General features: G+C 33.9%; 1 protein-coding gene across 2 annotated transcripts in view; it reads left to right on the top strand.

The window, feature by feature from the left end:
* Positions 1-14,292, top strand: part of TRPM7 (transient receptor potential cation channel subfamily M member 7) — a 120,703-nt gene that overhangs the window by 28,320 nt on the left and 78,091 nt on the right. The window contains exons 3-9 of one of the 2 annotated variants that reach the window (XM_059057877.2): positions 2,231-2,269; positions 4,026-4,224; positions 6,139-6,352; positions 8,732-8,856; positions 9,893-10,064; positions 11,320-11,494; positions 12,573-12,696. In XM_059057877.2, coding sequence (XP_058913860.1) covers positions 2,231-2,269; positions 4,026-4,224; positions 6,139-6,352; positions 8,732-8,856; positions 9,893-10,064; positions 11,320-11,494; positions 12,573-12,696 — 1,048 coding nt within the window. The remainder of the gene's footprint in view (positions 1-2,230; positions 2,270-4,025; positions 4,225-6,138; positions 6,353-8,731; positions 8,857-9,892; positions 10,065-11,319; positions 11,495-12,572; positions 12,697-14,292) is intronic. The other variant, XM_067029236.1, reaches the window with a different exon arrangement.

Here is a 14,292-nt window from a genome sequence, read left to right as displayed (position 1 = left end):
CAGAGTTTCAAAACATGAAGACAGTCATTATTAATAACATTTATTGCACCTATTTTTAATCTTTCCTCAGTGCATAGCTTTCGTTTTAAAATATTGCTAAATTCAGTCTGTACGTAAAACTTTGAATCTGCTTTTTAACAAAATGTTATAGTAATTACATTTTTTCATGATATAGATATTTTATAAGAATGGTAGTTAATATTCTGTTAGTGTATGTATCACGATTCATATACCTATCTTACTCTTGGGCATTTGAGTTATTTTCAGTTTTTAACATTATAAATTAAAATTAGGTCACAATGGAGATCTTAGTTGATAAAACTTTTTTGTGTTTAAAGTTTTATTCCCGCTTAGTATGTATAATGCCAAAAAACTTTCCAAAAGATTAAAGAATACACATTATCACAAGTAGTGATGAGAATGCCTGAATATTGAGTAGAGTAATATGATCCATCATCTTCAAGAAAAAGTGATGAGTAGAAAATAGTATATGTATTAAATTTGCATTTATTTGATTACTGTTGAGAAAACATTTTTAATATTCTTTAATATTCCCCCAATTTTTGGTAATTTCTGTAAATGTCTTTTTAGATCATTAAAATAGATAACCTTAATGTCTCTTCCAATCATTATTCTATGATTGATTTGTATTTCTTACTAATTATTAAAGATAGGTTTTGTTACAAGATAAGATTACATTTCTTAACCAGAGAGCATAAGTGACATTTCCCAGGTCACATGGCTAATAATTCATAAAGATTGGATTAGAATTTAGATCTGCCAGTTCTAAATAAGACTGTGTTGTTCTTTCATTGAGAGAAAATTATGGTTTTGCTTTATTAAAAAATAGATTGTATTATCATTAAGGAGCTTATTTCTTGTAATTTTGTTTTTACTTTTCAGTAGAAATAATACAAGTCCTCATTAGGTGTTAAAGAAATCTCAAGCTGTTATTAAATACCCTTGCCTGTAGCCATCCATATGAGACCTAATTTACAAACACCATTAGCTGGTCATTTTTTCCTACACTAATTGGATTTTAAAATTAATTTAATGTGAATAGGTTAATCATTGATATACAAGATACCAAAAATTATAAGTGAAAGCCTCGTTTTTACCACTGTGCCTTAACTATAAGTTCGCCTCCCTAAAGGAAACTGGTGTTACCTATTCCTTGGGATACCTTTCAGAAATAGATATACTCTTTGCCTGAACAAGCAGATGTATATTTATTCCTCCCTCTTCCCTTTTAAATACATACTGTTTATCTCATTGTGTTTATTATCTTGGCAATAACCACTTTGTTCTTAATTGTTGCATCCTTTTTAATTATATATCTGGATCATAATTTTAGTATTCTCTTAGGACATTTTAGCTATTCTGCTTTTTTGCTGTTAGAAAAAAAATTCTGTTGGGTTTTTTCAGCACTAGCTGTCCCTGACTCCTTGTTTGGCACCTTACAATAAATGCTGCACTTTCCTTCACCACAATAAATGAATGAATGAATGAATGAATGAATGAATGAATGAATGAAAAAATTCTGTAGTGAATAACCTTATAAATGAATCATTTTACACAAATGCTGTAGATATTTTTTAACCTTCAGTCTTAATACTTTAGACTTAGAGAAAGAGTCTTCATTTTTCATTTTGATAAGTATTGCCAAATTGCCCTCCATAGAGAGTTTATCAATTTATACTCCTCCCAGCAAATACGAGGCTACTTTCCTCTATACTCTCACCAAGATATTGTCTTAAAGGATTAAAACAATTTTTTTCTAATCAAATACCTTTTCATATGTTCGTTTTTACTGTGAATTATCTGTTCATATATTTTCCTATTTTATATTGATTCAATGAAGCTAGGAAAAAAGTTAGGAAGAGTAACATTTTGTCTGCAAATATTTTTTCTCAGTTTACCTTTAGACTTTATGAGTGACATATTTTTGCCACATAAAAATGTTGTATTTTTTATGTAGTTAAATCTGTCAGTCTTTGCTCTTATGATTTCTGGTTTTAAGTCACAACTAATTACATTTAAAATATGAAAACCATGTTAGTTTTAAAAAGTAGTTATTTGAATGTGTAAATTAAGGTAAAAATGACTTGTGCTATCTACTGAAAAATTAAATACATAATTTTCCTTTGTTTTGTACTTTTTTATGGATTTTATATAGTTTAAACTAAAAAACATGTTTCCCTTTAAGTAATAGATTTACCTTGTTTTATAGATGCCTTCCAGGATGTCAAATTTGTCAACAACTCGTCAGGTAATTTTCATAACTCCATTGCACAAATTTTGAAAAATAAAACTAATGTATAAAAAAAATCAGAATACATTGGGATAAATTCACAGGCCATTATGTTTAAGGGTTACTTTACTCAGACTTGGGAGGTGAAGGATCAGGCAAAGCTGCTTGAAACTCAAGTGAAGGTATCTGAGCAGAGTTCTAAAACTGAATGTGAATTAGTCAGGTAAAGATTGAGGGGAAGGGATTTTAGGCAGAGAGAACAGGATGTGGGAAGGCCTGGCAGTGAAAGAGATTATGGTTGTGTCAGGAAAGTGCAGGCTGTAGAATGTAAGATGGATATTGGAGAGATCTGAGTCTGGAGAAATAAGTAGGGCCAGATCATTTAGGCTCTTTGTGTACTATGCCACACAGTTTTGATTTCATGTTAAAAGGATATTATATAGGGAAGTAACATGTTTAGTTGTTTTTTTTTTTTCCCCTCAATAAAAGCAGTTGGTATTTTGAGGAGATTGGATTGGGAGAAAAAAATAGTTTAGAAACTTTGGGAGTAATTCTGGCAAAAAATGAGAGCCTGAATTAAGATACTGGCTATGGTGATGAAGGAGAAGTAGGCATAGTTGAAGGGATTAATCAGATAAATTCAATAGGATTTGGTGGATGTATGGAGAAAGGGAAGATTTGAGGATGGTACCTAAATTTCGTACTTAGGCAACTAATTAAAGAGTAATGTTGTTCTTTTAAGCTGTGATGAAAGAAGACAAGAGGAAGATGAGAAGGTCTCTTGGTGGTGGGCTAGGAACAGAAGTGCATAGAATACGTTCATTTAGATATATTGAGTTGTTTTACCATCTCCAGTCCTATTCATTTGTTCCTCTAGCTGGGAAGTTTTCTGTCTGGTGTCTTTCCACTCAGGCTGAAGAGCTTCCTTTAGCATTTGGTATAATGCAGATATACTGGAGAGGAATTTTCTAAGCTTGGTTTATCTGAAAATATGTTTATTTTATACTCTCATTTTTAAAAGATATTTTCACTGAATGTGGAATTCTGAGTTGACAGTTTTCTCATTCCAGTGCTTTGAAGATACCATTATATTGTCTTCTAGCTGTTGGTTTCTAGTGAGAAGTCAGCTGTCGTTAGTGTAGTTGCTCTGCTGTGTGTAATGGGTCTTTTTTTCCTCTGGCTATTTTAAGGATTTTTTTTTTTCCTGTAATTCTGGATTTCAACAGCAGGTCTATGATATGCCTAAGAATGGTTCTTTTTGTACTTCTTCTTGCATAAATATCTGCAAGTTTGTATTTTTCACCAAATTTTTTTTCAGCCATTGTTTCCTAAAATACTTTTCTGCCCCATTCTCTATCTCTCTTCCCTCAGAAACTCCAGTTATACATACATTAGATTGCTTGATATTTTCCACAAGTCACTGAGGCCCTGTTTCATTTTTATTTAATTAACATAATTTTTCCAGTTTATTAAATTAGATCATTTGTATTGATCTGTCTTCAGGTTCACTAACACTTATTTCTGCAATCTCCAATGCTGTTTTGCCCATCCAGTAGGAAGTAGATGCCCCAAACTAAATTTAGAAGACTGTATCATCAAATACTAATGTATTTATACTATTTTAATTCTTTGGTAAAGATATTAATTTACTGATATCCTAAAATCAAAAGGATTAATTTTCATACTCTTTATGAGTTCATTTATTTTTGTATGGTTTTTCATTGACTAATTTTTTAAAAGGTCTTTTTAAAATTTTATTACTTTTTTCCTTTAGGTGTTTTTGTGGTCGCTTGGTCAAGCAACATGCTTGTTTTACTGCAAGTCTTGCCATGAAATACTCAGATGTGAAATTGGGTGACCATTTTAATCAGACATTAGAAGAGTGGTCTGTGGAAAAACATACAGAACAGAGCCCAACGGATGCTTATGGAGTCATAAATTTTCAAGGGGGTTCTCATTCCTACAGAGCTAAGGTATGTCATGTATTTGAGTTTCTTCATTTAACTTATTACCTAATAATGTACGTTTATTACCTGACAATAATATTGTATCAGAAAATTAGTTTCAGTCATTTCATTATGTGTTTTGAAGTTCTTTGTATAGATATATATATGAATATAGAATTGTTATATCTTGTTGAATTGAACCTTTTTTTTAGTTTAGTCTACTATCTCACTTTTTCTTCCTTTTTTTTGTCTTTTCGATTAAGTATTTTTTAATTAAGCTTTCCTTTATAGCACCTTATTTATACATTCTTTTTCTGTTCTTTAGATTAATCTTATAATAAATACTATAAAATGCATTTATATTATATTGTTACTATTATATTGTTACTATTATAAATTAGTACTTTTACCACTTCTTGGACAATGCAAGAAACTTTAGAATACTTGTGACTACATTTTTTTCCCTCATGACTGATGTGCTCTTGTTGGCATGAATTTTATTTCTTTGTGTATTTTAAACCTCCAAATCATAATTATTATTCATTTAGATGTATCAACATATTACCCTGTAGATTGTTCCACCTGCCTCCCTCCCTGCCTTGATTTGATAAGCAGTGCCAAATGGTGGGCCTGTCTCTCCATTTTTTCTATTCTCTTGGATCCTGATCCCACAAGTTGTCACTGCTTTGGTAGCTCACTGATAGCTTAACAACAGGTGTTATTTATCCACTTTCTAGTTTCTCTAGTTCCCAAGGGCATTTAGTCGAAAACAACCTAGTCCATCATTGTTGGAAATGGAATTCCTCATTTATTACTAACATAATCTTTTTTTTAAAATTAACTTTAGATTGTTTTCCAAACACTACTTAATGTACCCAAGTATAATAATGAGTTAAACAGAGCTAATACAGAAAGACTTAGTACAGAACAAATCTCATTGCAAATCATTCTTAAGGGATTCTGGAGTCTTCTCAGTTTTATATGATTCTGATACTTTGGGATAATTTTCCTTGGTGTTTGATCTCTATTTGTAAAGGAATTGGCAGTATGTTGTTTTGCAAAGAAACTTTATTAGAGATGATTAAAAGTGTTTTTCTTCCAACATCTGAATATTTTAGATTTCTTATGAGCTAAGTCATAGGTGCTTTAGTTAAAGAACATGAATTACAGCAGTCATAGAAAGTAAATTTTGTGATGTCACTTACCAGAAAGATCATTTTTTTAATGTTTCAAACCAGAGGAACTTACTCCACAGATATGATAGCTTATTTTCTTATAGAATGATTTTTCAAAATTAAAGTGGTGATTCCATCTGAACACCTTGAAATACTGAGCAAAATTTTTTATTTTCAGTAATTTGTGAGTCAAATCCACAGTTACTTCCAGTGAAGGAAACAATCATCTGTATTAAAAAATCTGTGTTATTTTACTGCATAGTCACAATTCTGATCAATGGATTAGATCATTGATCAAACTTTCAAACAGATAATTCAGTATTTGCCTCTCATAGTTGCAAGAGTTGTAGAAGTCTCCATGTTTTCACCATTCTTCTCTTATTTTCCCTTTTCCCATCATCATACCTATCCTTAACACTTCTCACTCAATGCATACTCATAGTTAAACAAGGCAATGAGTACTGTGGATAAATTTGTAAATCAGATGAATGGTAATTAAGTTTATATAAACAGAAAGAGTAACAAATTTACGTCTTGGTTTAAAAATTACAGTGCCACTACTTCTATACCTCTTACAGAATGATTTTCCAACTTTAAAATCGATTACTATTGCTTATTCCTAGAAGTGTAAATATATTGCATGTGGCCTATGAAATCTATTTTATAATAATCTGATCCAAACAAAATTTTTCTTAAGTCATATAATGTTGCATTTTGAAACCTATGAATATTCAATTATTAATTGTTTTAAAATCTTTTTTATTAGTATGTGAGGCTATCATATGACACCAAACCTGAAGTCATTCTACAACTTCTACTTAAAGAATGGCAAATGGAATTACCCAAACTTGTTATCTCTGTACACGGTGGCATGCAGAAATTTGAGCTTCACCCACGAATCAAGCAGTTGCTTGGAAAGGGTCTTATTAAAGCTGCAGTTACAACTGGAGCCTGGATTTTAACAGGAGGAGTAAACACAGGTAATGTGATTATACCAATTTTATTTGGTGTGCTTGTAAATTCTTCATAATATCTGTTAGGTATTTGAAAAGTCAACACTGAATATAAATATATTCAATTCTTCTGTTAAATAATCTATAGTTCTTAAGTATAAATGCTAACTGAAAAAGTATTTGGTTTTCATTTATTCTTTTAAAAGAATAATACGCTTTATCATTCACTTTTTTTATTAAGACTTTATTTATTTATTTCTGGCCATGCTGTGCGGCTTGTGAGATCTTAGTTCCTGGACCAGGGATCGAATCTGGGACCCCCGCCCCTCCGTGAAAGAGCCAAGTCCTAACCACTGGACCGCCAGGGAATCCCCAAGAATAATATGCTTTAGAGCAGGGGTTTGCAAACTGTGGCTCCATGCACCAAATCCAGCCTACTCCTTATTTTTGTAAATAAAGGTTTATTGGAATGCAGCCACACTCTTTTGTTTTTGTATTGTTTTGTATCATACTTTTGTGCTACAAAAGCAGAGGTGAGTGGTTCTGACAAAGACTGTATGCCCTGCAAAGCCTAAAATATTTACAATTTGGTCCTTTATAAGAAAGTTTGCTGACTCCCTACTGTAAAGCAAAGTGTTTTTCTTATCACTCTGTGACTACTGGTAAATTGAGAGAAGAATGGTAATTCATTGCCTAGACACTGGTAAGAAATAGCTTTTCAAATTAATTTTTAATGTACTATAATCTTTCATTCTAAGTCTTCCCTATCAGATATACAGGTTGGATATATGGAAGGCAAATTAATATCCAAAGTAAAACATAGTTATTATTTAAATTAGCTTGGAAAAATCTAATTTGTTATCAGCAATTGTGCTTTGAACCCCATTGTGTGTCAGGCACTCTTCTGGCTGCTGAAAATATATCATTCCACAAAATAAAATATTTACCTTCATGGAACTTATATTCTAGTGGGGAAGATATAAACAACAAACAGATAACTAAATAATGGATAATAAATTAGATGATAAGTGCTTTGGAGACACATGAAATACAGAGGAGGGATAGTGAGGGATGGTCAAGGGGATTTCATTGATAAGGTGACATTTGAGTAGAGATGGAAGGAAATGAAGTGAGCAAGATAAGAATAATGTGGGGCAGAGCATTTAAAGGAGAATTGGCAAGTGTTGGAAGAATAGTAAGAAAGGTCCAGTGTAGCTTGAGTGGAATGAGCAAGGAGTGCCAAGTGATGAAATCAGAAAGTTATGGGTGAGTGGTGGTGGTGGTAGGCCTGGCATGGGGTGCTGTGGTGAATAGCAGGAGCAATAGACAGATCATCATATAAGGCCTTGTAGGCCATTATAAGCACTATGACTTTTAATCAGATGAGAAGGGGAGGTTTTAAGCAGAGAGTTGACAAGAGCAAAGATCACTTGAATGATGGTTTAAAAATAGACTGTAAACAGGCAAGGCATCACTTGGAAGAGAAGTGAAGGTGCTGTTTCCATAATCCATGTTAGGAATGAGATCTAATGCATTATAAAAATCAAATCGAGTGATGCATTGGTTTGCTAGGGCTGCTATAATAAAATACCACAGGCTTGGTGGCTTAAACAAAAGAAATTTATTTTCTCACAGTTCTGGAGACCCAAGATCAAGATGTTAGCAGGTTTGGTAACATCCTGAGGCATCTCTCCTTGACTTACAGATGGCTCTCTTTTGACTGTGTCCTCCCGTGGCCTTCCCCCTGTGCATGTGCATCCCTGGTGTCTCTTTTTGTGTCCAAATTTCCCCTTCTTATAAGGACACCAGTCAGATTGGATTAGGGCCCACCCTAACAGCCTCATTTTCACATGATAACCTAAAGAACCTATTTCCAAATACAGTCACATTCTAAGGTACTGGGATTAAGGTTTCAACATATGAATTTTGGAGAGGATATAGTTCAGTCCATAACAAGTGATAATGAGAAGTTATGTGCTCTTTTGAATTATCTTTTCTACTTTCCTCCCAATTTTGACTCAGTTGGAAAACTTCTGTAGTTTTTTGTGAGTGTGTGTGTTTTGCTTATAGTCCTGAGCCATACTCTTCTTTTTTTTTAGATGATGTATAGAGCAGTAACAAAAACTACAGTTAACATGAGGAATCTAAGAGAGGAGACTAGGCCTAACAACATGGTAAAAGTTAGTTTTACGTGTGTTTCAGGCAGTTGTAGTGATTTGACATTGTGGGTTTTTTTTTCTTTTTTGTCCTCGTGTTTTCTTTTGTAAGTTTGTCTTTTGGACCTTGTTGCCTTTTATCTAGTATATGTAAAGAAAAATACCACCAATTGTAATGTTATTGAGCAAAGGATTGTTCTGAACACAGTAAAGACTTTCAAATAAAGTGAATTAAATTTTGTATGAACAGGTGTGGCAAAACATGTTGGTGATGCCCTTAAAGAACATGCTTCCAGATCATCTCGAAAGATTTGCACTATCGGAATAGCTCCATGGGGAGTGATTGAAAACAGAAATGATCTTGTTGGGCGAGATGTAAGAGTGCTTTTAAAATTTTCTTACAGTTAAACTTATGTATAAGCAAAATTAGAGCAAGAATAATGCGAAGCCAACCTAAAATATTCATGTTCATACCACAACCCTTTGGAAAATGCATTCATAGATACAAAAAGCAGTGTTAATACATTTTGTTTCTGCCTTTTTTTTTTTTTTTTTTTTTTTTTTTTTGGTGGTACGCGGGCCTCTCACTGTTGTGGCCTCTTCCGTTGCGGAGCACAGGCTCCAGACGCACAGGCTCAGTGGCCATGGCTCACAGGCCCAGCTGCTCTGCGGCATGTGGGATCTTCCTGGACCGGGGCATGAACCTGTGTCCCCTGCATCGGCAGGCGGACTCTCAACCACTGCGCCACCAGGGAAGCCCTGTTTCTGCCTTTTTTTGTATAACTATTTCACACCATTTCCATGTCATGCCAGTTTTTGTAATTTTTAATGATGACATTCTATTAATTAATTGTATTGTCTGTAAGAGTAGTAATCAAATACCGGTGTTTTATTCAAGCAGGTAAAAGACATGTGAATTGGTTATAGATATCTTTCAAGAGATTATTAAAAAGGAATTACTGAATTATAATGATCACTTTCAAGTGCGATTAAATTTATAACATCAATTTTAAAGATTCTACTTATGACTGGAAAAATAACAGTATGACATTTAATGATTGCTTTTATTCAGTGTCCTTTATATATTTCACTTTATTCACTAATAACTTAATATTTTCTTCACATTGTTTGTTTGTTTGTTTGCTGCTGTTTCCGTTGCATGGGATGATGAAATATGGTATTTTCTGCAATGAGAGCCTAAATACAATACTGTGCTTCAGCCCATTATTGAATAATCTTTAGCTGCTTAAAAGCTCATGCTTTTTGATATATTCTTTTACATTTTCTATTTATTGCTATGCATAAATAGAATCTTACCTCCTACTTGCCTTTACAGATTATTTCAAAATTTGTTTTTACTTTATATTAAATTTAATCCTGCCCACTAACTCTCATGTTTGCTATTGTTTAGGTGGTTGCTCCTTACCAAACCTTATTGAACCCTCTGAGCAAATTGAATGTTCTGAATAATCTACATTCCCATTTCATATTGGTGGATGATGGCACTGTTGGAAAGTATGGGGCAGAAGTCAGACTGAGAAGAGAACTTGAAAAAACTATTAATCAGCAAAGAATTCATGCTAGTAAGGGAATTTATAAATTTGTTGTTGTTGAAATTATCCTGGGCTGTATTAATTGTGAGCAGCATTCTAAAAAAGGTAGACTGTTCTTTAAGTGTTCATTTCCTTATGTAGCAGGATAACATACAAAAAAACCATGAATGACTGACCTTACACAAAATAAGATCTAGGAAAGGAAGTCTGAGATCAAATAGGGTACTCAGATAAAAGCCAAAGCCACAGAGGTTCATTGGAAGCTTTGTTGCTATTGTAATCCCACTGCAGCTCAGGGAATTCAGAAATATTCTTAATGTATGATATATTCCATTACACAACTTTGAAATTCAAGATTGAAGAGGAAAAACATACTTTATTCTGAAGTAAGAATCACCTTGCTTAAAGTTGATGACACGAGTAGGTATCACTCTTTGGTAGATGTGTCTTAAAAGTTGGTATTTTTGACACTGGTCTTCCTTTCTGACCATGGTCAAACTTTCTGGCTCAACATCTGGATTTTTATTTTTTTTTAAAAAAGAAATTTTATAATTTTACGACACCAAGAAGGTGAGCTCTATGACAAAGTGAAATAGAAATACAAACTCATAGAACAGTGTTTTCAGATTATAATGGAGTCATAGTATCTTCTAAAAATTAGGAATGTCTTAGAATCCTTCATACCCCACCAGGGAATGCCTATATCTTGGATTCTTTCACTGCATTACAAGTTACTGTAAAACAAAAATTGGTATTCACTAAATTTTTGTTACTCTTAATAGAGGTCTTGGATTTTATTGATCTGTTCTGTCTACGTAATCCTGATTCTGTTGTTAATTTCTATATTAATGTCTCGATGCATTTGAAATCAAAAATAGACATTTTAAAAGTGATTAAAAACAAATACATATGAGAAGTTCAACTCATAAAGTATTAAAAAACTGAAAACCAAATTGGTGTTTTAATTTCTTGTGGAGTTAAAGTAGTGAAATATACAAAATAATTATTGCTTTTCAGTGAATATATAAATTATAAGGTGTGCCTCATTATATATTGGATTTTCTAATTTTGTTATTTAGAACAGACTTAAAGTCAGTGTAAAAATAATTTATTCAGTATTTAATTTATTTATATCAGACTATATATCATGTTGAGTACATAAAATTAAGTCAACACAGTCTTATAAGAAATTATATTTTGGCATTTTATTTTTGATTGAGTGAAAACTAAGATTAAATTACTGAATTTTGCCTAATATCATAATTAATCTTTTACCTTTTTTAAGGAATTGGTCAAGGTGTTCCTGTGGTGGCACTTATATTTGAGGGTGGGCCAAACGTTATCCTCACAGTTTTAGAATACCTTCAGGAAAGTCCTCCTGTTCCAGTCGTCGTATGTGAAGGAACAGGCAGGGCTGCAGATCTACTAGCATATATTCATAAACAAACAGAAGAAGGAGGGTAAGTGTATGATTACAACATATTTTTTAAAATTTTATGTAAAGAGGCTGTGGTTTTTAGAATATTAGATTCATTTCAGTGTTTTATCAACATGAAAATACCTTCTTAAGTCTTGAGGAAATAGCCTGTCTGATACATTATTGGAATGAATTAAAATATAAGTCTTTGTAGTGGACAGTTTTCAAAGATCTGTTAAATATAGAGAGGCATGTATCCTTTGACCCAACAGTTCCATTTCTGATAATTGTTCCTACAAATGTACTTGCACACATGTGAAATAACATATGTAAAGTTACTCAATACAGTGTGGTTTGTAATAGTAAAAGATTGGAACAGAATAGAACATTTATATCAGGGGGACTAGATAAATAGCTTATGGTACATCTGCACAACAGAGTAGTTTGTACTTACATAAGGTTTTAATCTGTATACTAGATTTGGAAAGATTACCAAAATATATATGTAAGGAAAATGTACAGTAACATGTATATTGTGGCACCTTTTATGTAGGAAAAAAGAAAAGGAGATAATTGTATGTATTGAAAGAGATCCTCAAAAGTTCTACAAAGTAATAGTGTTTCTTGAAAGCAATTGAGATGGAATGGCCGATGGAAGACTGGGAAAGACACTTTCACTATGAATTTTCACAGTTTTTTATTTTATATTATATTTTTGAGCCATGTAAATATATTCCATATTGAGAAAAAGAAATAAAAATGCAAATGTGCTGATATTTAACACATTTTGTTAAAATACTGCTTTTTACACCATAATATTTTAAAATTATCTTTATACAATATCTTACATGATAAGATATTGTATAACTGATAACATTAACACATGCCTTGTAAAAAAAATTAGAAATAATTCAAAGAGAAAAATCATTCCATTCCATTTTCCACCCTTATGACTTATAGTGGGAGTCTAATGAAGGAGAAAATTTCACTCAGGGTCAAGTATTTAATATTAATACAGTATCTTTAAATGTCTTGCCTGGATCCACTGGGACTTGATATTAGATTCTGCAAATAATGGAATTTGAAATCAGTGGATTGAGTTATGTTTCCTCTTACTTCAGGAATCTTCATGATGCAGCAGAGCCTGATATTATTTCAACCATTAAAAAAACATTTAACTTTGGCCAGAGTGAAGCAGTTCATTTATTTCAAACACTGATGGAATGTATGAAAAGAAAGGAGCTTGTAAGTAGATTTCACAGAATAAGCCTTTTTTTAAATATAAATTTATTTATTTATTTTGGCTGCATTGGGTCTCCGTTGCTGTGCATGGGCTTTCTCTAGCTGCAGCGAGTGGGGGCTACTCTTTGTTGTGGTGAGTGGGCTTCTCATTGTATTGGCTTCTCTTGTTGTGGAGCTCGGGCTCTAGGCACATGGGCTTCAATAGCTGTGGCACGTGGGCTCAGTAGTTGTGGCACACGGGCCCTAGAGCACAGGCTCAGTAGTTGTGGCGCACAGGCTTAGTTGCTCTGCAGCATGTGGGATCTTCCCGGACCAGGGCTTGAACCCGTGTCCCCCTGCGTTGGCAGATGGATTCTTAACCACTGCGCCACCAGGGAGGCCCAGAATAAGCCTTTTTATTTCATTCAAAGTACATTCTAAATTGGATAAATGCTTTTTAATTAATTAATTATTTTTTGGCTGCTCCCCATGGCTTATGTTATCTTAGTTCCCTGACCAGGGATTGAACTCAGGCCCTCTGCAGTGAAAGCATGGAGTCCTAACCACTGGACCTCCAGAGAATTCCCAATTGGAGAAATACTTTTTTAAAAACTTTGGATTTAAAATTTAAAAATCTTTTCTAACCATGTAAAGATGTCATTTATAATTTTGTTCAAGCTAAGAGCATAGAAGGATTATAGTTTTTTTAAACATTTTATTTATTTATTTATTTATTTTGGCTGTATTGGGTCTTGTTGCTGTGTGCAGGCTCTCTCTAATTGCTGTGAGCGGGGGCTACTCTTCGTTGAGGTGTGTGGGGTTCTCATTGTGGTGGCTTCTCTTGTTGTGGATCAGGGGCTCTAGGTGCGCGGGCTTCAGTAGTTGCGGCATGCGGGCTCAGTAGTTGTGGCTCATGGGCTCTCGCACAGGTTCAATAGTTGTGGGACATGGGCTTAGTTGCTCCACGACATGTGGGATCCTCCCGGACCAGGGATTGAACCCGTGTCCCATGCATTGGCAGGCGGATTCTCAACCACTGTGCCACCAGGGAAGCCCCTAGAATATAGTTTTTATATGGTGTGGAGACATGTATTACACTTCTATTTTTTTTTTTTTTTTTTTTTTTTTTTTTTTTTTTTTTGTGATACGCGGGCCTCTCACTGTTGTGGCCTCTCCCGTTGCGGAGCACAGGCTCCGGACACGCAGGCTCAGCGGCCATGGCTCACGGGCCCAGCCGCTCCGCGGCACGTGGGATCCTCCCGGACCGGGGCACGAACCCGCGTCCCCTGCATCGGCAGGCGGACTCTCAACCACTGCACCACCAGGGAAGCCCTACACTTCTATTTTTGGAAAAGTTTCATAACTAAGCCTCAGTAGATTATGTCCAGGATCAAGGAAGAACTCTAAAGAGTTATTATTGGCTTCTCTAAAATATATTTGGAGGAAAAAAACCTATTTTCCTCTGAGTGAGTGCTCAAATTAAAGATCAGTGCTGCTTGACTATTGATGCTATGTGTAAAATAGATAACTAATGAGAACCTGCTGTATAGTATAGCACAGGGAACTCTACTCAGTGCTCTGTGGTGACCTAAATGAGAAGGAAATCCCAAAAGAGAGGGG

Source organism: Kogia breviceps, chromosome 3, assembly GCF_026419965.1.
Source record: "Kogia breviceps isolate mKogBre1 chromosome 3, mKogBre1 haplotype 1, whole genome shotgun sequence".
Taxonomy (NCBI): Eukaryota; Metazoa; Chordata; class Mammalia; order Artiodactyla; family Physeteridae; genus Kogia; species Kogia breviceps.
This window is presented reverse-complemented; position numbering and strand designations above follow the sequence as displayed.